This window comes from Pseudorasbora parva, chromosome 1 (genome assembly GCF_024679245.1).
Source record: "Pseudorasbora parva isolate DD20220531a chromosome 1, ASM2467924v1, whole genome shotgun sequence".
Taxonomy (NCBI): domain Eukaryota; kingdom Metazoa; phylum Chordata; class Actinopteri; order Cypriniformes; family Gobionidae; genus Pseudorasbora; species Pseudorasbora parva.
The window spans coordinates 20,251,616-20,274,260 of record NC_090172.1 but is presented as its reverse complement, the minus strand read 5'-3'; the positions used below and the strand labels follow the sequence as shown (position 1 = coordinate 20,274,260).

Genomic DNA, 22,645 nt, shown 5'->3' with positions numbered 1-22,645 from the left:
CAGACAGGGGCGCCCCGAGGTTAGAGAATTAGGTAGTGAGAAATTTAGTAATTAGTTAAACAAAATAAAAATAGATACAGGGTTGTTTTTGCCAGGGATGCATCTGGAACGATCCCGAGTAAAATAAAAAATTGTGACCCAAATTGGCACGGACCAGTATGTGTGACGTTTTCGTACAAGTGTCCTTTGCAGTTTCATAACGCAGAAGCCACAGCTGTGTTGGGTAAAGATCGCCACCTCCATCTCTTGCTGTTTCGGTGAGTATGAACTTTGACTAATATATGGCTGATAAATTGTGAGATGATCAGTAACTTGATCAGTCTTGATAATATATATTGAAAAGAAAGAGAGCAAATGCTGTAACTAGCTTTGCTCTGAAGCCCTCACTTAAAAGAAATTTGCAGAACATATTTATAAAAAATAAATAAAACATGGCAGCAAGGTTTTAATTCAGACTGAAAAGTTAAATAGCAACTTGACTGGCTACAAACAAAGAGTGCTTATTAATGAATTTGTAAAATGGGTGGGGGTTTTAAACCCTGAAAGAAAAATCCCAGGAGATTACTGAGGGATGGTATATTCTAATTGCCAAATGTAATAAATTGTCTGAAATTACTGAAATTGAGATATAGTCTGAAAAAGGGCTTGAGATTGTTTTTGAAAAAGCGAAAACACCAAGATGTGTGAGCAGCCAGTCTTATCTGCCCCCTCCCCTCTCGCGCGCTCTTCTCTTCTCTGACTGTCCGAGTGAGTGCCGCTTTAGGCACCGCCTTACAGACTGGGAACTAGACTGAAGCGTGCCAGTTGCTAAATGACAGAGTTTTAATTGTGGTCAGCAGGGCCATTTTGAACGTAACCCACCCATAAGGTGTAGAAATGGTGGCAAATCAGCCCATCAGATTACATTTTGTAGATGAAACAAAGTAAAAAGAAATAAAGAAGAGATTTACACTCAGTCTAAGAAAATAATAAATAATAATGTTGCTGAATTTAAGGTCTTAAGTAATTATTTTTGAAGGAAAGATCTATGAAAATTAATAAAAATTTTGAGGTAAAATCAAAGACATTGACTGAAAAACGTGAGGCAAGAAAATGTATAAATAGTAACGTAGAAGTTTACATGACAAATGTATGAAAAAGGTGGTTCCTGTTACTCTAACTCTTGAAAAATTCTAATAATGTTAATTTGCCTCAATATTGGTAAAAACTGTTTGTAAGATAAATTGGTGTTAATATGTTAAAAACCCTAGATGCTGGTGTTTTGGTTTCAAAAAGATAAGCTGGTGCAGAGCTGTAATAAAACAATTCGCTTATCTGAATCTGGCCCCACCATTTCTGGTGCTATGGCCAAACTTGCAAGAGTAACAGAGACTTAATCTGAGAAATTTGTAGTTTCTAAATTACTTGTATGGAAAAAAGACAAATATAAACTTATGATTAATTGAAAATGTGATCTCTGTCTAAGGATAGAGTTTAAAGGAAATGTTTGATGTCTTATTTGAAAAAAAAAAAAAATCAATTTCTAGCCAGATCTTATGCTGAGCTAGTGTGAGTAGTATAAAGTTTATGAAAACACAGTGAACCATCCTGAATAACTCAGAGTCTCTCTCTCATTCAAAACCAGCTCAATGCTGTTATCTGAGCTGTGTCTTAGGTGATAAGAGATTTATAGTAAAAGCACAGTGCATCAGTTGAAAATCATAGAGACAGTGATTTGTTAAAAAGAGTGAAAGTGTCATTAGGAGGGCAATAATAAAGGTATCAAATGTTTTTAAATACAGAAGTTTAATGAACTGAAATTTTTTAAATAAATTATCCCATGACCAGTGACATCTTTGTCTAATCTTAGCCGCCACCATGCACAGGACCAATGGATCAGGTCAGAGTCGACATGCAGGACATTAAATTGAATGGACAGTGGTTATGGCTAAATTCACTGAGTATAATCTACGCACTATGTTGCGGTTTGGAAGATGTAATTGGTATCAGTGATTAAGTGTTATGATTAACCTGTCTCCATGTTCTACTTATAGTAAGCAGACTAAATGGCTCTGGTGACTCTTGAATGCACTTTCCCCAAGGCTCCCCAGAAAAACATCTGATCCATTTTAAGGGTCAAAGATCTCAAGCGATGACCAATGTGAATGAGGGTGATTCGCCTAAGACGGGTAAGATCCTCTTTTGGCCAGCGGGGGACAACCTAAGACATGGGGGTCACCGCCATTGGGCACTTCCAAGAAGGGAGGTGTTTTATGTGAGGTGTGTATGAGAGTTGAACCGATGACTGTGAGGCCAGCAGCATCAGTAAGGGGGGACGCTGTGGTTGTAGGGGCCGAGAGTCCAGACAGAACACAGCATGGCCTGCCCTAATAATGGCTCCTCTATACCGCTCACTCAAATACCGCATTGTTTGTGAATGCCAGGGAAGACCCTGAGTGAAAGTTATGATGGTAAAGGTCATTCAAGAGCCAGCTGAGACCATGAGGTGATTGTCATTAACTTTTGTGGAGACCAGAACAAAAATGCATTAACTGAATCAGTAAAACTGTGATATTGAACTAATATTTCCATATCATGAGTTTAATCCTGCAGGTCATTAGATATGGCAGAGGAGAATTTGAAGGCATGGTGGTGTCTAAAGATAAGGACAGCTGTTGAAGTTTAAAGAAGAGGTCTGGATAACAAAAGGTATTTGACTAAAGTAACTTGAAGAAAAAAAATCCATAGCATAACTTATTTTGAGATTATTATATAGCTCTAATTGGAGAGTTAAACATTTAAATTTCTGATACAAATTTATTCTTTAAGGATAAACTTTGTGAAGGTTAAAGGTTAATGAATTTAATAAAAGAGACTATCCGTGTAAGAGAGAGAGAGACTGCTTGAGAAGCAGTGATGGTGCTCTGTCTGTTATCATCCTGCTAAAGCTGAAACTAAACAAAAGCAATGATATCAGAACCAAAACAACCCAGCTGACTTCTCTAAAAATGAAGGAATAATGAACAGACATGATTTGAAATTGGTTAAGAAACCATGTAAGAACTGAGTTTAAATATTTTTTAGTTAAACACTAAAAGCAAATTTTGAGAATGAGCAATTCAAAATTATATGTTTAATGTGCGTATGTTTGTTGATGACTGCACTTTATGTTTTGTATGTGTTGGTTTGTGAAACTGTTCTGTCCTGATAGTGTGTGTGAGGTCATTAACCTCTGGAATGAGTGTTTATCATTACAGATGGGTTAAGGCAAATGACAACTTTTAAAGAAACTGCTAATTCTGAAGGAATCTGGAAAAGTTGATCCAGAACATGGGACGAGCTTTAAGTGGACTGGTATCCAGCTCTGTCCGTTACTGGTAATTATGACTAATTTTGTCATTTATGATGCTGATTTGAATTAATCTCTGGATTAGTTAAAGTGGAATTATAAAGTTAAAGATTGCCGTTTCTTAATGGGTTAAACACCCATCTCCAAATTTAACTGAGGGTTTAAATTGAAATAATGTCAATTGATTAGAAATGGTAAATACAAATGTTAGAAACTTGACGGCAGAGACAAAGTGACAAATTGGCTGAAGTCACTATCTAAATTATCCAGAGATTCCCTCATATTTCTGAAGGCAGAAGGGCGGCCAAAAAGATCACTTCTAAAAGAAAAAGGTTGATTTTGATTTTTATTGTTTATCCCTTAAATGGATGCAGGACATTAGATGTCTAGTAATAATGTCTAATTAATGTTAAAGGAGCATGTGGCTAATCAGTGTCACTGATTAGGAGATGAATAAAATAATATTTTGGTTTCTGTAGAGCAGTAGATATAAGACTGAAACAATAATGATCACATGGTGCATCTGCACTAGAGACTGACTATTTTTGATAAAGAATAATCTGACAAATTAAAACGAGAGAGACATAGCCCTAAAGATTAATGTTGTGAAAATAAAACTTCTGACATAATTTATGAACACTTTACATCAAATTAAGTTAATATTGAACAATGAATGATTTTCAAAATACAGATTGTTTTAAAACAGTTTTAAATAAATTGATGATGACAGTACAAATCTGAATACTTTATAAAGTAATATGGGAGATTATGAAAATTTGTAAGTTCTTGGTAAAATTATAACAATTTTGGTTTAAGTGGCAAAGGAAGGCTAGTGAGGATTTGATGAGAAGTATCACTGCCAGATGACATGAATCAACAGGGTTAAGATTTTGGTCATTTGGAGCTTACGCCTAAAGAGTTTTAATGGACAAGACATTGAAAGAAAAATGTTACTGTAAAGGAAACCCTAATGAATTGATTTTGAATGGTTTACTAAATAACATGGGTTTGGAAATTTATTTTGAAAAATAATTTGTATTGAGTGTGATTAAACACAATGTCACAAGATAAAGATGTGAACAAGCTGAATGAATGTAATACAAATGGATAAATATGTCATTTTGATGAAGTTTTCAACATTAACAATTTTATGGTTATGTTCATTTAAGTTAAAAATGATGTGGGCTATCATGAGTGAAAACTGGATTTGATGGAAAAAGCAAGTTTGACAAAAAGGTTTGAGTATGTGGAAATCTATGTGGAAAAGAAAATGGAGTTATGAAAATGGGTTTAACAAGAAGGTTCTTGAGTAAAATCAGGGAAAAGCGATTGAAATGGATGTTATGAACATGTTTGAGAAAGAAATGAATAGGATGTGTAATTAAGATGGTACCTGTATGTAGACTGTAAACTGAAGGATGTTTTATGCAGAGACTGAATGTAATTGGATGGATTATGATGCCTATTTATTTTGTTTATTTTTATTTCAGACCACTATTGTTTTGAAGATGAAAAAGGTCTGTGTTTGAAATAAGTGTATTTAAAATCCCTATTTTTAGATTAGATATCTTGGTATTTATAATGGGGTGGTATTTAACATGGGGTGCTAATGTAGTATGTCCTCCTGAGGATGAATATGTGCTTATTGTAATCAATCAAGCCATTGATAAAACCAAATTAGATGAGATTAATATTGGTTAAAGTTAAATCCCTGAGGGGAAAAGAGATTTTCTTTTTTTCAAAGATTATAAACTAAGAAGGGGAGGGCATGGAACATTATGAAGCGGTCTAAATTGGTAGACCAACTTTAGGGGGTCATTGGGACCCCAAAATTGGCCTTTAGGAGGGAGTGAAGGGGGGGATTCTGAAATCCACTGCCGCTTCAATATACCTGTATATATTTATATCCTAATTAACTTCATAATCAAAACTTTAATCAATATTTATCCTGTATTATTATAATGATTCTATCCAGTTATGATTTTGTTTTAGTTTCTTGTTTTCTAAAGTGTGTATTTGGTCTCTGAGGAGTGACTGAGGGTCTGGCCTAGAGTTGTGTGATATGTCACTAAACACTGGCAACAAGGTCATATGTTTGGATTTTGGAGGTATCACACACCCCTAACATGTCAGGAGTGCAGTAACAGCGTTTGCTCACTTAGCCCGGCTTCCAGATATGAAATATGGATTTGTCTTTCATTTAATTATGTTTTATTTCTTTTATATTTCCTTTTACTGAAACACTAAAGACTCAAGATGAATATTGCCTGTACTATTGTGTGTCCCTCTCACTAAATGAAAGCACATGTTATCAGTATGTTTTGGTAAGAACTAGTTAGAACTGCAGCTTAATCAGCTCCAACCTTGGAGAGACTGTGTATCTGTGTATGTGTGCAATATTCTATGTTACAGATCAGAATGGTGTTCAATGGGCACCCTAAGAGATGGGTGGACTTGTTGTTCTGGGCAAGCTGGCGCCTGCTCCAGATCTGGAAGGTCACTACGGGCCTGATTCTGGGGTGAAAGCATCAACAAGTGACACGTCAGTGGAAACGTGCATCAGATTAACTGACTCGAGTGGAAATTAACCATGACTGTGCATTGTCTCTGAGCCAATCAGAAGCATCCACATTGCAGTAATGACGTGGATAAGACCTTGAAAACGGTATAACTGTTGGGACAATTGTATGTATGTGTAGCAAAGTTCGTTAATAGGAGGAAGGAAGAGGACACGGGGGTCGGCTAGACGGTTGATGCTTTCTTTATTTATTCTCATTTACTGTCAAAACACACTCAGGGGTGTATAGTTTCTCTTTCTCAATGTCACAACGATCACTTCCGGGTCGGCACTTCCGGGTTCCGGTTACTCAGTCTCTGGGGTTTGTGCATCAACCGTCCGTCTCTCTCTCTCCCCGGTCTCTGGTTCCACCGAGGTTTTATACCCTCTCCGCGCTCATTACTGGAACAAGAGACAGGTGTTATTAATCTGCGTCCAACCCACTCACTTACCGCTCGTCCCGCGGCTCTCTCTCCCGCTGCAGACCTCGCTGAACCACGCCCCCCTTGCCACATACCCCCACCGCCCGACTCAGGTGTAATCCAAACGGCGTGGTGAAAGCTGTTTTTTCTTTGGACAATGGAGACAAGGGGATCTGCCAATAGCCCTTGGTTAAGTCCAGTGTCGAATAAAATCGAGCCGTGCCTAACCGATCAAGCAACTCGTCAACCCGCGGCATTGGATACGCGTCGAATTTCGACACAGCGTTCACCTTGCGGTAGTCCACACAGAACCTGACCGAGCCGTCTGTTTTGGGGACCAAAACTATCGGGCTCGCCCAGTCACTGTTGGACTCCTCGATTACTCCCATGTCGAGCATTGCGCCTAATTCTCCCTGAACTACTTTTTTCTTGTGTTCAGGCAAGCGATACGGCCGGCTGCGAACTACCACGCCCGGCTCGGTCTCGATATGGTGCTGAATCAAGTCGGTACGTCCCGGTAGGGGCGAGAACACGTCAGCGAACTCCGCCTGCAATTTTGATAAATCAGTGAGTTGTAACGGTGAGAGGTGATCTCCCCCAGGGGCCAGCGCGACTGATTGCGCTTTAATGCTCGCCTCTGGCCCGAGATCATCCTCTCCCCCGATCACCGTTGCCAACAACACTGATTCCACCTCATTCCATTTTTTTAGCAGGTTGAGGTGGTATATTTGACGTGCCCCGTTCCTATCGGATCGTATCACTTCATAATCGAGCTCTCCTATCTGTCGTGCGACCTCAAACGGCCCCTGCCACTTTGACATTAATTTTGAGCTCGACGTAGGGAGTAGAACGAGCACTTTCTCTCCCGGTGTGAATTTGCGTAGTTTTGTACCCCTGTTATATGACCGGCTCTGGCGGTCCTGGGCTTGCAACAAATTCTCCCTAGATAGCCGCCCCAAGGTGTGGAGTTTTGTTCGCAAGTCCATGACGTACTGAATTTCGTTTTTGGCCAAAGAAGGTCCCTCCTCCCAAGTTTCTCGTAGGACGTCCAGCACCCCCCGTGGCTGTCGTCCGTAGAGAAGCTCGAAGGGGGAAAACCCCGTGGAGGCTTGTGGAACCTCCCGCACGGCAAATAAGAGGGGTTCTAACCACCGATCCCAATTTTTGGCGTCTTCCTGTACGAACTTACGGATCATGGATTTAAGAGTGCGATTAAATCGTTCGACCAAGCCGTCCGTTTGTGGGTGATAGACGCTTGTTCGAATGGATTTAATGCCCAATAATCCGTAGAGTTCGCTCATCGTGCGTGACATAAACGCCGTGCCTTGATCAGTGAGGATTTCTTTCGCAATCCCCACTCGGGAGATCAGACGAAACAGTGCGTCCGCAACACTCTTCGCGGAGATGTTGCAGAGAGCCACTGCCTCCGGATATCGTGTTGCGTAGTCCACGATGACTAACGCAAAACGATGTCCGCGTGCGGATCGCTCTAATGGCCCGATGAGGTCCATCGCAATTCTCTCGAAGGGGACCTGCATTAAAGGAAGGGGGCGCAATGGCGCTTTTGGGGCGGCCAGTGGATTCACCAACTGACATTCAGGGCAAGACGCGCACCACCTGCGCACATTGTCATGAATGCCTGGCCAAAAAAATCGGGTCATTAAGCGATTCAGTGTGGCCGCCTGCCCCAGGTGGCCCGCCATCGGGTTCGAGTGAGCCGCCTGGAAAAGCATTTCCCGGCGGCTCTTTGGTACTAATAACTGGGTTGTATCCACTTTTGTCTGAGTGTCTTGGGTCACTCGATACAACCGATCCTTAATTATGGCAAAATAAGGATACGTGACGGGCAATGCGGGTTGGAGAGACTGACCGTCGATAGAGCGGACCTGCTGAAATGCATGTTTTAGGGTCTCATCTTGAGACTGCTCCAGAGGGAAGTCATCGCGGTCCGAGAGAATCAGTCTCTCGACCCCGCTCGGTTCCTCTGAAGCTGTTCCCAAGGGTCCCGTATCAGTCTCGCCCACCTGCACTCGCACCGCCCCGTTCCTAGCCTTGTTTTCCCAAGCGGCATCCGCGCATAACGACCCCAATAATGCCGAAAAGGCGGGCCAGAATTAGCCAGAATTAGCGGATGCCGGAGGTGGGGACTAACCGCCACCTCAACACTATGCTTTTTCCCCCTAAACTGTATCGTGACTGGGACAACCGGATATTCCACCACATCCCCGTGCACACACCGCACCTTAACCATGCGGCTTGTATCCAATGCCCCAGGCTGCATCAGGCTTTGATGGATCGAGGTTTGGTTACATCCTGAATCCACCAAGGCCTGATATGTACCCCCCTTGATACTTACAGGAATTTGGTACTCTCCTGCTTGATCGGGGGTGGTCCGCTGGACGTCCGGGATCCGGATCATTGTCCCGATGTCCATCCTCGGACATCGGTCCACAAAATGATCCGGATCACCGCACTGCCAGCAGGCCAGCCCAGGCTTACCCGCCACCCCTGCGGCGGGGAGTGGGTTGGAAAATGAGCGCGGGGAGGGCGCGGAACCAGAGCCACTATCACCCCCCATCCCCAGCAGCCCCGCCCCCCTGGGCGGAGCCCGCGAACTCCCGAGCGGTCCAGGGCCCATCCCACCCCGGCCTCTGGGGGGAATCCGAGGAGGGCCCGGAGGACGGGACCTAGGGAGAGGGATAGGAGGAGAGGGAGACACAGAGGGGGGAGAGAGAGAGCGAGAGGTTAAAAGGGGTGCGCCGACCCCCGGGCACGCCACCAGGTGGTCCTCCGCCAGGTGGATGGCCGTCTCCAGCGACGTGGGCCGGTGGCACTGGACCAACTCGGCAGTTTTCCTTGGGAGCCGAGCGATGAACTGCTCCAGTACCACCAGATCGATGATGTGGTCCACGTCGCTTCCGCCGGCCAGGAGCCATCTGCGGCATGAGTCCCGGAGCTGTTGGGCCATCGCGAAGGGTCGGCCGGCCTCCCCCCACTCCAGGGAGCGGAATCTCTGTCGGTGTTGCTCCGGGGAGCGGCCGACCCGCTGGAGGATGGCCTTCTTTAGGTCCTCGTACTCCAGGAGGTTCGCCACCGGTAGCTGTTGTGCAGCCGCCTGGGCCTCTCCTGTCAGTAGTGGTATCAGGCGCACCGGCCACTGTGCCCGGGGCCACCCGCAGGCCTCCGCGGCCTTTTGGAAGAGGTCAATAAATGCCTCCGGGTCATCCTGTGGCCCCATTTTGTGCAGGGGCACGTGGACCGGTGCGCTGGCGAGCCCGGCGGCTTCGGTGCGAACCTCCCGGTCGATCCAGCTCCGGAACTTCTCGCGGTCCTCTTGCTGGCCTCGGACAATGGCCTCGAAGCGGCGCTCCTGGTCTGCCCGAAGGTCCAGCATGGCTTGATGTTGGTCCTGATGGAGGACCGCGAGGGATGTGATAATGTCCGCAAATGGCGTGGCGGAGGGCGTCTGCATGGCGGCGGCGCTGTCCTACTTCCTCCCGGGTTTCGGCACCAGTGTAGCAAAGTTCGTTAATAGGAGGAAGGAAGAGGACACGGGGGTCGGCTAGACGGTTGATGCTTTCTTTATTTATTCTCATTTACTGTCAAAACACACTCAGGGGTGTATAGTTTCTCTTTCTCAATGTCACAACGATCACTTCCGGGTCGGCACTTCCGGGTTCCGGTTACTCAGTCTCTGGGGTTTGTGCATCAACCGTCCGTCTCTCTCTCTCCCCGGTCTCTGGTTCCACCGAGGTTTTATACCCTCTCCGCGCTCATTACTGGAACAAGAGACAGGTGTTATTAATCTGCGTCCAACCCACTCACTTACCGCTCGTCCCGCGGCTCTCTCTCCCGCTGCAGACCTCGCTGAACCATGCCCCCCTTGCCACAGTATGATAGGGCGAGGCAACGAGACGGTGAGAGAGGGAGCGCGGCCTACGAACTCCTTGTGAGACTTGAAGCTGGCTTCTGCTTTTGAAACTGCAAACTATTCTTAAGTAAATTTTTCTTTTAATTAATTGGAATCCTGACTCTGTCTTCATTTCTTCACTACTGGTCCTGGGTCATAAGCTGTTAACCCCTAACACCGGAAAAGGGCCAACATGTCAGTGTGGTGGCCAGGCATTGGGAGAGACATTGCGGAGCTAGTCAGCTCCTGTGAGTTTTGCTGTAAAAACAAACCGACCCAAAGAAAAGAGCCAGAGAAAAGAGTGATTACCACACCACTGCCACAAGGTGCTTGGCAGAAAATAGCAGCTGATTTGTGTGAGCAAGATGGTAAACAATATTTGGTAGTGACCGACTACTATTCACGTTACATTGAGATTTCACATTTGTCTACCACAAGCAGTAACCAAGTGGTTTCACAGCTCAAATATATGTTTGCGAGGTGGGGTATTCCTCTTGAGCTGGTAACAGATAATGGGCCCCAGTTTGTTTCAGCCGAGTTCCGCCAGTTCAGTGAGACGTACAACTTTCAGCATACAACATCCAGTCCTCACTACCCGCAAGCAAATGGAGCGGCTGAGAGGAGCGTTGCCATCGCCAAGAGAATTCTGCGGCAGCCAGATCCACAGCTAGCCCTGCTGAGCTACAGAGCTACTCCCATCACCGCAACAGGTCACAGCCCAGCTCGTCTTATGTTTGGGCGTGAGATCAGGACTACGGTGCCTGTGTTGCCTCAGCAGTTATGTCCGACAGGGGTTGATCGAGAAACTGTAAGGCGGAAAGACCAACAGATTAAGTCAGCCTACCGTTTCTTCTACAACAGGCGTCATTCAGCTAGGCCCTTGTCGACATTGCAACCTGGTCAGAGTGTTACAGTTAAGCTGGATGGGGAAAAGGGCTGGAGGACCCCAGCGAAAGTCATTGCAAAAGCGCCAGAGCCCAGATCCTACATTGTCCAAACCGACCAAGGGACTGTAGCACGTAGAAACAGGAGGCATTTACAGGAAGTACCCGAGTCAACAACCCAAGTTACTGCGGAAGAGACTAGTCGCTTGGATATTCCTGACCCAGGTGACTCAGTTGCCCCGCTTGCTGCAGGTAATGCATCGGAGCCCTGTGTTCCCACCATCCCTACTGGCTCCGGTGGGACCCCAAAGAGAACTGCTGCTGGTCGAGCTATTAAACCACCTGCTAGATTTAAGGATTATGTTTGAGAAGATAAATGTCCTTTATGAATGATGTTTGTACACCTGCTAGAATGGGAGTTTAGAAACATCAAACCAATTGTGTTTAGTTGGGTTTTTTTTGGTTAGGTAGTGTTACTGCATTGTAGAACTAAAGTACCTACGGCTATATGTTACACTTGGATATTGGTTAAGTAAATCACAAATGGTATCTTCTTTACTGAGTATAGACTAGTTGGAAATGTCTATTCTGCTGTTGTGAACCAGCTAAAGAGGGGAGATGTGAGGTGACCTAAAATGTTAAATACTACGCTCCATTAGGGGGCGCTGCTGATTAGCGTTATGGCTTGTAGCCGCTGTGCATGAGGAAAATGAACATGTGAGACTGTTCGGTGTCGTCACAAAGGTGATATTGTTTCTGTGACTGTTCTGTTAGTAATTCCAACAATAAAGTGTTTTGAGTCAACTTCCGTGAATCAGTGAATTCATGACACAACCTACTTCTTACCCGATGCTTACCTGCACGTCGTCGTCGTCGTCGTCGCCCCCCCCCCATCATCATCCTTGTGGTCGCCGTTTAGTCACCTGTCCCTCTGTTGTCATTGTGTTTACCCTCTTCGTGTCAAGATTGACCTTTAAGTTCTACCTGTGTTACCTCTGTTTAATAAACACTGCACACAACACTAACTATCTGTGTCCTCGTCTGTGTCTGACAATGCCTACCTTTAATAAAAGCTGACTGAAATTCGTCTATTAACTTGTTCAAGACATTTTTTAATCTGTTAGCATATACCAAAGCTAGTAATTTATAATTCGCTGCAAAGTAGAGTTATAGGTCTCCAATTATCTAATAATGCAACCCGATCACACATAAATGCGTATAAATAGTACGAGTGTGCAATGTCGTGGAATGTATACGGCAAAACTCATTTTGGCGTGCATATGATACGCTGTTTTTCGCGTGCATATGATACGCACTTTATGGCTTATATATGATACGCGCTTGGGTAGGTTTAGGGTAGTGGGGCGTATATATGACACGCGCTTGGGTAGGTTTAGGGTGGTGGGGTGGGGGGTTCGTATGTATAATACGCCATAAAATGCGTATCATATGCACACGAAAAACAGCGTGCCATAGACACGCCAAAATGAGTTTTGGCGTATACATTCCACGACATTGCACACTCGTACTATTTATACGCATTTTTGTGAGAATACCCTGAATAATAATACGTTTTTACGCCTGTCACAACTGCACAAGTCTATAGGACTTGATTAATGCAACGAACAACTGAACGAGTTTCAAATGGTTCTGGGTATGCATCTGGTTCGGTATTTAAGGAAATGTTGCAAAGAGCTCAGGGCTCGATTCTGTATTCAGGTCAGCCCGTAATGCTGGACGTGTCAAGATAGCCAGCATTATGAAATTTTCAGAAGTCAGGTATATATTTAATTCTTTACTTCAGAGTATTTGATGTTATATGGATTAGGCTACCTTTGAATTGATTATGTAATTGCCGTTATACATTTACCTGACTGTTAATAAATTGTTACACTTTGATTGATTCTGACTTCTGGAATTATTAAGGTTATGAACAGGCATAATTTCAACAAAGGGTTAAACGGAATAATTAAATGTGTAGTTAAACTAATAAATATAAATGAGCAAATAACCAATTGGCATTCTAACCTAAATTCTAAATGATGATTAAATGGAGTCAGATAACGAGGAATTGGAATAAAATCCCTTTTCCCCGCTGAGACACCAAGCATATGACCTGAGACACCAAGCATATGACCTGAGACACCAAGCATCTAACCTGAGACACCAAGCATATGACCTGAGACACCAAGCATATGACCTGAGACACCAAGCATCTAACCTGAGACACCAAGCATATGACCTGAGACACCAAGCATATGACCTGAGACACCAAGCATCCTGAGACACCAAGCATCTAACCTGAGACACCAAGCATATGACCTGAGACACCAAGCATATGACCTGAGACACCAAGCATATCACCTGAGACACCAAGCATCTAACCTGAGACACCAAGCATATGACCTGAGACACCAGGCATCTAACATGAGACACCAGGCATCTAACCTGAGACACCAAGCATATGACCTGAGACACCAAGCATATGACCTGAGACACCAAGCATATGACCTGAGACACCAAGCATCTAACCTGAGACACCAAGCATAATCCTGTAACGTTAGCCGTAATTAGGACGTTCACTCTACAAAACTTTTTTTATTTGATCAATAATCATTTGATGACATTATTAATCATTCTTGTTTGATAAATGAGAATATTAAACAAACCTTCAAGTTAGTAACCTGATCGCCGTCGCTTCTCTGTGTCTGTTTCGCGGTCCTCCCGGAGCATGAAAAAAGTGCATACGCCTTGACCTAGCGAACAAACCACGCCCACGTGCTGACGTCAGACTCAAAACCCCAAGTATTTAGTCAGAGCCGATTCGAAAGACCGCCATTCGCCAGTTTCTGTGTTTACTAGAAGCACGCAAACGCAACTCGGCCGTTGTCATTATGGCCCCGCCCACCGACTCTATACACAATGTCATTGGCCCGACAAGAGTTTGGCGTTTACAGCTCAGAAGGGTATTGAGAGTTGCTAGACGACTAGATTAGATTTGCTGCCGCTAGGGTGCGTCTAGATTTCTAGTCTACCATTGAGTGCACGTGAGAACTTACCTATTAAAGAACCAGAGGAAATTGAGTCAAGTGATGGACCTGTTGAGGTGCAAAGAGAATACCAGTACTCAGAGAGGAAACGACGACCACCAAAGAAGTTCACATATAGTTTAGGGACTCCTACCTGTTACAAAGTCCAAGTAACTGGTCCTGGGTATGATCCACATTTTCCTAGCACATGGATACCTACATTTACGCCTTGGGTGCCAACAGCATTTCCCTACCCGAGAACACCATCTGTTTATTAAGCTTGAACTGAAATTGAGAACACACACTAATTGTTCCTACCGACTAGTACACACACTAATTGTTCTTGTGGACTGTGAAAGAACTTGTGAAAAACAAAGAACTGTTGCACACATATGCACATACACATAAACGGGACTGTTTATAGGCCAAATGGACATGGACTGTTTTACAATGCCTATAAAAAACATTGAGTGAACACTTAGAAAAAAGTTGTGAAACATTTTTGCAGAGACTTTGACCGAATCTTTTTGCAATTTTCTCTATGGCATTCGGCTTGGGGACTTAAGTATTTTTGTGCACCGAAATTGATAGTTGTGTATTGTTTTGTTTTTTTGTTTTTTCTTGGACACTGGATGAAACCCTGTGAACTTAAATCTTTTAAGATAGGGTATGATCTACACTGTAAAACATTTCTAGTGCTTTCAACTAATTATTATTTAGTCCCACAGATGTTTTACGTTCACTCAATTTCGTTCTAGAAATTGTTACCTGAATTAATATTTTTTAATTGGCTCAAACTTGACTTCAACATTAAAATGTACGTTTGCTCAATTATTTTTAAAGTTAATTGAATTAATAATTTTTTAGTTGGCTCAAACTTGACTTCAACTTTAAAATGTATGTTTACTCAACCTTTTTTTATAATTAATTCAACTAAAACGTTTTAATTAGGGGTTTCATTTTTAAATGGTTTTAATTGTTACTAGAAATTGCAGTGGAACTAGTTACAACATGTTATAGCGAGGATAAAAACAAATGAAAAAGCATTGTATCATCTGCATTTATAACATTTGTCATACAAACAATACATTTTCATAAGAATTCATGTCAAATTTCTTTAAATAATAAAAAAAATGACCAAAGCCCTTTACTTTAATGTCTTTAATGCACCTTTAGTTTTGAAAATACACACACAGTCAAAGTAGATACAGTGGAGCATTCTTGCTACTTGTCAGTGTTTTAGCTGGTAAAGGGATAGTTCACCAAAAATGAAAATTGTCATCATTTACTAGCCCTCATGTTGTTCAAATCCTGTATAGTTTTCTTTGTTCTGCTGAACACAAAATATGATATTTGGAAGAATGTTTGTAACAAAGCAGATAGAGCAACCATTTATTACCATAGTATTTTTTCCCCTACTATGGTAGTGAATGGTTGGTCTATCTGCTTGGTTACAAACATTAATACAAATATCTTATTTTGTGTTCAGCAGAACAAAGAAACTCATACAGGTTTGGAACAACATGAGGGTAAATGACAGAATTTTTATTTTTGGGTGAACTATCCCTTTAAGAAGAACTGACTGGCTTGGATGAGAAACTTTGCAAAGATGAAAAAGCATCAATGGATATCTTGGTCACACCCTGTTGGAGAAAGAAAGAGAAAAATTAATTTAAAAAAAATCAAATTATATTCTTTATACATTTTATCAATATTAAGAATTTTCTTGCATGTGTGACTAAACTAAAGTTGCAAACTAAAGTATTTTTTATACCCTATATTGCAACGTAGGCCTACATGGCTTGCTTTCTTTCTCTTACGCTGTTTAGAATTCGTCCCGCTTGTGAGGACGATGAAATTAGCGCCATTTTATCATAGTATCTGTGGTTATGTTGTTCCCTTAATTTTACGGGACAATTTCAAAAGTTGGAACACGAAAAATCACGTTCAACACAACCACTTAACCATAAATAGCGAACATTATTTGGCCTACATTAAGTTACACGTTTGACATGGTTCAGTAAATTTGCTCGTATAAAAATCACCACAGCACCTTGGCCTATAGCTAATGAGAAAAAAGTTTGTCTGACACAAAAATAGAACACAACACGCTGAGATTAAATCTAAAATACATTATATAGTATTATAGTTTAAAAAAAATTATTATTATTTAAACATGGTTAAAGACCACATTAACATAATGTAAATCATTTATTCATGACGAGTGAACTTGACGTAGACATCACTTAGGCCTAAATAATCCCTATTTCCCTTGGATATATTTACTTCTAATTTAATTCTTACTTCACTTCTAACGTTAAATATCCACACAAGCCTAATATTTTTTTCGACAGATTTGTCTGCAATTTAATCATTAACACTTAACTGACGCGTGAACTGCACCCTCAAAATTCCTGCTGCTACCTCTCTGGTGAAACTTGCGAAGTCCTTTGATCTCAACCCTTCCGCAAAATCAAACAAGTACTCCAGAGATCCTTCCGTGAAATCAAACGAGCAATACAGATCCTTCCACGTAGTCAAACAAGCTCTTGTACGTATTCATTAAAATTAGGCAGATTAAATGCCACAATTAACTACATATGTTCATGAATTGAATATTAAATATGTAATATGTAAGTGTTGTAGGATCCATCTTCTCATCATAATGCAGTTACCATCATAAAAAAAAAAAATCAAAAATACATCTAACAAACAAAAATCTATTTACCATAGTAAAATATTGTGTGTTAAATATGAATAGCCTACTTTTATAAAATATTGGCTGGATTCGCGTTAACATTTGCAATTCTAAATGTTAACTGGTTAGAAAATATCAATTCATTTAATGTTTTTTAAATATATTTCTGCAGACTTAATATAATATGTCTTCTTAAGTAAGAAAATTAGTTCAACATATATTTTTTGCTCTTTTTAGAGTGTATTACATTTGGGTCAAGAAAGACTTGACCAGTTGACAAGGATGGTTCGAGACCATGGAGCTCCTTACTATCCGCGCTGAAGCTGAGATCACTCGCCATTATACGTCACATCAGGATGTCATGTGTCAACTCGACCCGGGACCGTTAAGCGTTGTGTGTGAAAGCGCACATATTACGGTATTTCGCTGGCAGTGTGAATGGGCCAAATCTAGCGGCCCGGGAACAAATGCCGGGTCGCATTATCCGTGTATTTGCCGGAATCGCAGTGTGAAAGGGGCTTTAGTGTTACCTAAACCACTAAAATTCAACATGTATAAATACATTCAAACCAATAGTTAACACTTAAAAGGAAAACCAAAAATGTTTTTAGAAATAGGGCTTATTCCTAGCCTGGATGCCAGTCAAACTTAGCACCGCACACAACATTTTTAGGTCGGGCAGTTCGGTCTCGCCTTGCTCCATAGGGGAGTAATTATCCCCGAACAGAAACTGTTCGGACCAATGAAATCATCAGGACGGGCTTTAGACGATGATGGACAGATGATCAACAGTAACGTAATCATGCACGTCATCAAAAGGGCTTGGATTATATTTGTTCAAATCATAAACGGAGAGCTTTTGTTTGTATATGCATTCACCTTCACAATTTCTCTCAAAAATGATGATCATGTTAAGTTCTCTGTGTATTCTCCCCTATTCTTTATTTTTTTTACAACATCAGCAAAGATCGTTTATTCCAGCGCGTGTGCAGACAGGGTTGCCAAGTTTTTACAACAAAACCTGCCAACTACTAGCCCTAAACAATAGCTCTCGGGTGGTTCTCTGGAAAAAATATGGTGTTTGGGGGGTAAAATGTGTGTTATTTTGGCAAGGTTGCCTGCTAAAATTCGGACTCATGGGTCTATATATCACATAATAGTCGCTTCAACCCGCGGACATAGAATACAGCCCGTGGAAAAAAGCGCGGACTTGGCAACACAGTGCAGTTGAGCTCTGTTGACGTCGCTTCGTTGCTCTGATTGGTTGTAGATCTATCCAATTGAGGACTTTCCTGGTTCAGTTGAAACACGCCCCATAATCACAGCCCAGTGGAGCAGTTTCAGACTCATATTCTGACTAGAATTGAGTATGACCACCTCAGGCTAGCTTATTCAACTTCTTTCCTACATTTAGATATGTGGACAAATGCATTTTTGTCTCAGTGTATGCATTGGTTAAGTTTGGCAGGGTCGTAGCTTAGCTTAGCATAATGAATGGAATCCTATGTTGCCAGCTAGCATGTCCGGAGTAAAAGTGATCAAAAAAACAAAAACAAACAAACACTTAAAGGTGCACTATGTAGTATTTTTGCAGTAAAATATCCAAAAACCACTAGGCCAGTGTTAAATATTTTGTTCAGTTGAGTACTGACAATATCCCAAATGTTTCCAACTATTTGTAAATTGTGAGAAAATTGCTATTTTAACCAAGGACCCGGGACATGTCAACGTGTCATCTCCATAACAAGTCCATCAGTACAATTATAACATTATTTATTAGTAATAATGTTATAATACTAATATTATTATTTTAAATTATTATTGTCCCTGGTTCATTAAGTTAATATTGTAAAAAAAAAAGTAGCAGTGGTTGGGACAGACTTCAATTGTAATAATGTTCGTAGATGGGAAGGAAGGAGGCGGGAACCGGCGAACATTCAACAACTTTTATTAAATAAACAAAATGAAAGTAAACCGCGGGCAGCCCCTCATGGACGACTGCCCGCACACACATTACAAAACTCAACATAAAGTCAGGGCCTGGTCCTCTCTCGTCTTCCACTGTCTTTGCTCCTCCCTTTATACTCCCGTCACTCCGCCATGGTGAGACGAGACCGCTGTGTCGCGCAGCTGGCGCTCATTACCACTTGCCACCGGCCCACTCTCACGGTCCCTTGCCACATACCCCCATCGCCCCTCGCAGGCCAGGGGGTACTCCGAGATTGCGCTCTACTCCCCCCCCCCCCCCCTCCTGGGGGAGCGGCCACGGCACCTGGGGTAAGGACAGAGAGGCGAGAGAAACGGAGCCGGGAGCACGAATAGCGACCGAACGAGAGAGGGGAGAGAGGAAAAAAAAAAATCTGGTCCGGTTCCCCGACACACTGGCTCCTCCGATTGAGGGCATTCGGCAGCGAGCCCCGTGAAAAAGTTGTAGGCTATTTCTGCTGGTATTAAGGCTACATGATGATATATTTAAGTGCCAAGTCAGTGTTTAAAATAATATCTCACTAGAGAGATGAGTCTGTTGTCTTGCGTACAGAGAGTAGGCTATTATCATAAAGTCATGATGCTTATTTGCGCTCTTTCTGCTTCTATGTTTATACTCTTTCAGAATACTAAGAGGCCAGAGCTGATTAAGGATATTTTTGATTTGATTGACGTACCCGTTTCTTATCCAATATATAGCCTATACATGTTTGCGAAGTTCCTCTTGCTCTTCTCTCTCACTTGAAGCAAGAAGGCCCTCCTTAGCCTATACCCCTGTGGCATTATTATTTTACGCAGACATATTTGGTTAAATTGGTTGAATGATACTTTGTCATTATTAAAAGCTGACTATACTTACAAATGTATTTAACCATTTATTGTTTTGATTATTTTTTTATTCTTATTATTCAGTCAGACGCAGAAGTGGCGGATTTTGTAAAATTTGTATTAATAATTATATTAATACAAATTTTACAAAATCCACCACTTCTGCGTCTGACTGAATCAGGGTGATATAAAGTCGCAATTGCGAGTTTATATCTCGTAATTCTAACTTTATAACAAGCATTTATGAGTTTATACTTGGTAATTCTGAGGCGATTCAGGAGAAAAAGTCTCTTCCTTACTTTCTTGATTGTGGGTTCCGGGCAAGATGGCAGACTGAGCAGTCGACTTTTTTCTGCTCCATTAATGTGTCCCGAGTTAATTTATAACTGATGCTTCTATACTCCATTCACTGGTTGTAATTATCTGTTCAATATACCCGACATTGATTCTCTCAAGGTAAATAACGTATTCTTGTTGTTGTTGCTGGTTTAAAGTCAGATGGAAATACACAACTACGCGATGGACATCGAGGTCTCAAGCAAGAGAGAGAGAGGTAGCTCGGATCCACCCACCCCGATAAAATCTCAGGCGGGAAAAAAATCAAAAATATCACCTGGAATTGACCAATCCGCCGATGTACCTAACACTGCTATCCTTGAAGCGATCAAAGCACTTAGTGTTAAAGTTGACGAGCAGCATGAAGATCTAAGTGCGCAACTAAAACAGCACAGCGCCATGATCACCAGCGTAGCAAAGGCCGTGCAGATCCAGGCCGAAGAGTTGAAAGTGTAGCGGGTCTTACTAACTCAATAATGGACCAGGTGATAATGATCAGAAGACTGCTTGGTACGTACAGGGAGGCGGCGGTGATACTGAGTAACAGGCAGAGACAGAAGGTAAGTTGAAATATAGGCCTTTACTTTACTGTACTAATTTTAGTGACTTTCCTTGAATATTTAAATTTTCCACATGAATCACATACCCAAAGAATAACAATAAAGAAAACAGAGAAAATACAATAACTATAAATGTATACCCTGGGTGCACCCTCTAAATTACTATTCAGTCAACAGTAATCACAATCACAATCAATGTAATTTAACACAAATTAAATCACAATCACTGGTGATATCACATGAAACTCACAAAGAAGTCTTTCAAGTTCAACTTTGTGTCAATTGGAAGAATGATCAGCGTTTACTTTCTCCTATTGTGCTCCTGAGATGTTTCAGTCCCATAAACAAAACTATAAAGAACCAGTCTCTGAGAAGTGTTCTCTTACTTGTCTGTAGAAAAGAATAAATCGGAAATTGTCCTTTCCTCTAGATTCGTGATCCTTTCAGGGTCGAAGTGGGAGGCTCGCCATCAATTATGTAAATCCAACTTGGAAAAAAAATGTTCACACAGAAAAAAACCTGGCCTGATCACAGGCCAGAATGTGCATTCAATATTGTATATCAATAATGATCTACAATTAAATATAGTACACAGGAACAAATAAAATACATATATGCATAGCATTATCATAGCAAATGACATTATAATCATTTACCTGTCTGTTCACGTGTTTCTCTTTTTTTCCACAGGCACGCGCAAACCAAAATGGCGTCAGCGAACGGCAGTGAACACTCATTACACCATGCGGTCTGAACATAACCACACCGTAAATTAACAATCCGAACCATACTACATCACAATACAATACCATTTTGTCTCCAATGTATAAAACAAATAAAACACTATTACATGAAATGTGTTGTCATTCGTTTTTAAGGCTAATTATAACATTAGTAAACTCACCGATTCAAAATGTAAGCTCTGAAGTGCTTGTTTGACACAATCACACTGGATCATCCAATATCTCGAATTTAAACACTGATTCGTTCAGTTTAAGTAACTTTAAACAGTTTAAGATTGATATTTTTCAATTCTCATGTCAGATCGGATTTCCCTGTCACTCTGCATCTGTGTTCCAGCCTGCGCAACGAGCGATCTGTGAGCAAGGGGGGCGGAGCCAACAAATCAACGCTCCGATTGGCTGTTTCTCGTTTCTTGACTAATTCCAAATGCAAATATATTTATACATACATATTTTTATGTATTAGTCTTCTATAATTTCACAAGTATGAATAATAATAATAATGTTATGTTCAAGCAATCATAAATAATTAATATTTATAAAATAATTATTTAACCAGGGTTACACTTTCCCCCCCTGAAATCATGCGAGTCCCTTTGCATGCTCTGAGTGGCTGATTTATCACTACATTTGGTGAAACATCAGGTAGAATGGAAAGGTCACCTGAATCTTCAACACCATTAAGGGAGCTAACAAGGGCAGTGCTTAACCCCTGGAACAAAGACTGAACAACATAAGACAGGGGGTTTCCAAGCTGAAAGTAGGAGAGTCTCTCAGGTCCCCCTCTCTGTCTACCAGAGCGTCTGGGCGGGATGTCTGAATTTTGTACCTCCTCAATTTCTGACTGTTGTTCTCTCCCTTCAACAGGAAAATCTGAGGTTTCAGCAACACTTGTCAATTCAACTGCTTCTTCTCTTTGGACAGGTAGGTTTTTTTCTGATTCAGTTTGGTCTTTGTCTGACATATTACTTGTTTCAGGGACCCCCAGGGCATCAACAGGTGAGTCGTCAACTGGAGTATCAGCAGGTAAGTATGCGTTTGAAGTGTCAACCAATGAATGTGTGATTGAATTATCAACAGGTAGGTGTTCGACTGGATTTCTTTGCACAGTATCAACATCTGGAGGTTTTTGGTTAGTCAAGTCAGCATCATGAGAAACATCCAAAGTTTCCTTTGATCTACAGATATCATGGACTGTAGAAAACCGTACTGTTTCCACAACTGGAGAAGCATCATACCTCTCGTTACAATCTTCTTCCTCTGGATCAGAGAATGACTTATCATCATCAATTGGTTGAATCCCAGGGTTCTGACGTGTTCTAGGTTTAGAGGTAGGTTTGGTCAAGGTAGGGCTTGAAATTTCT

At 41.8% G+C, this 22,645-nt stretch overlaps 1 protein-coding gene across 1 annotated transcript; it reads right to left on the bottom strand.

Moving 5' to 3' along the window:
- Window positions 1-6,130: 6,130 nt before the first annotated feature.
- LOC137083442 (uncharacterized) lies at window positions 6,131-10,120 on the bottom strand. Its single transcript, XM_067449392.1, has 2 exons — window positions 8,664-10,120; window positions 6,131-6,287 (listed from the first exon to the last, which is right to left on the bottom strand). Exons 1-2 carry the CDS (start codon window positions 9,777-9,779, stop codon window positions 6,285-6,287), a joined length of 1,119 nt encoding a protein of 372 aa, XP_067305493.1. The 5' UTR covers window positions 9,780-10,120; the 3' UTR covers window positions 6,131-6,284.
- Window positions 10,121-22,645: the final 12,525 nt, after the last annotated feature.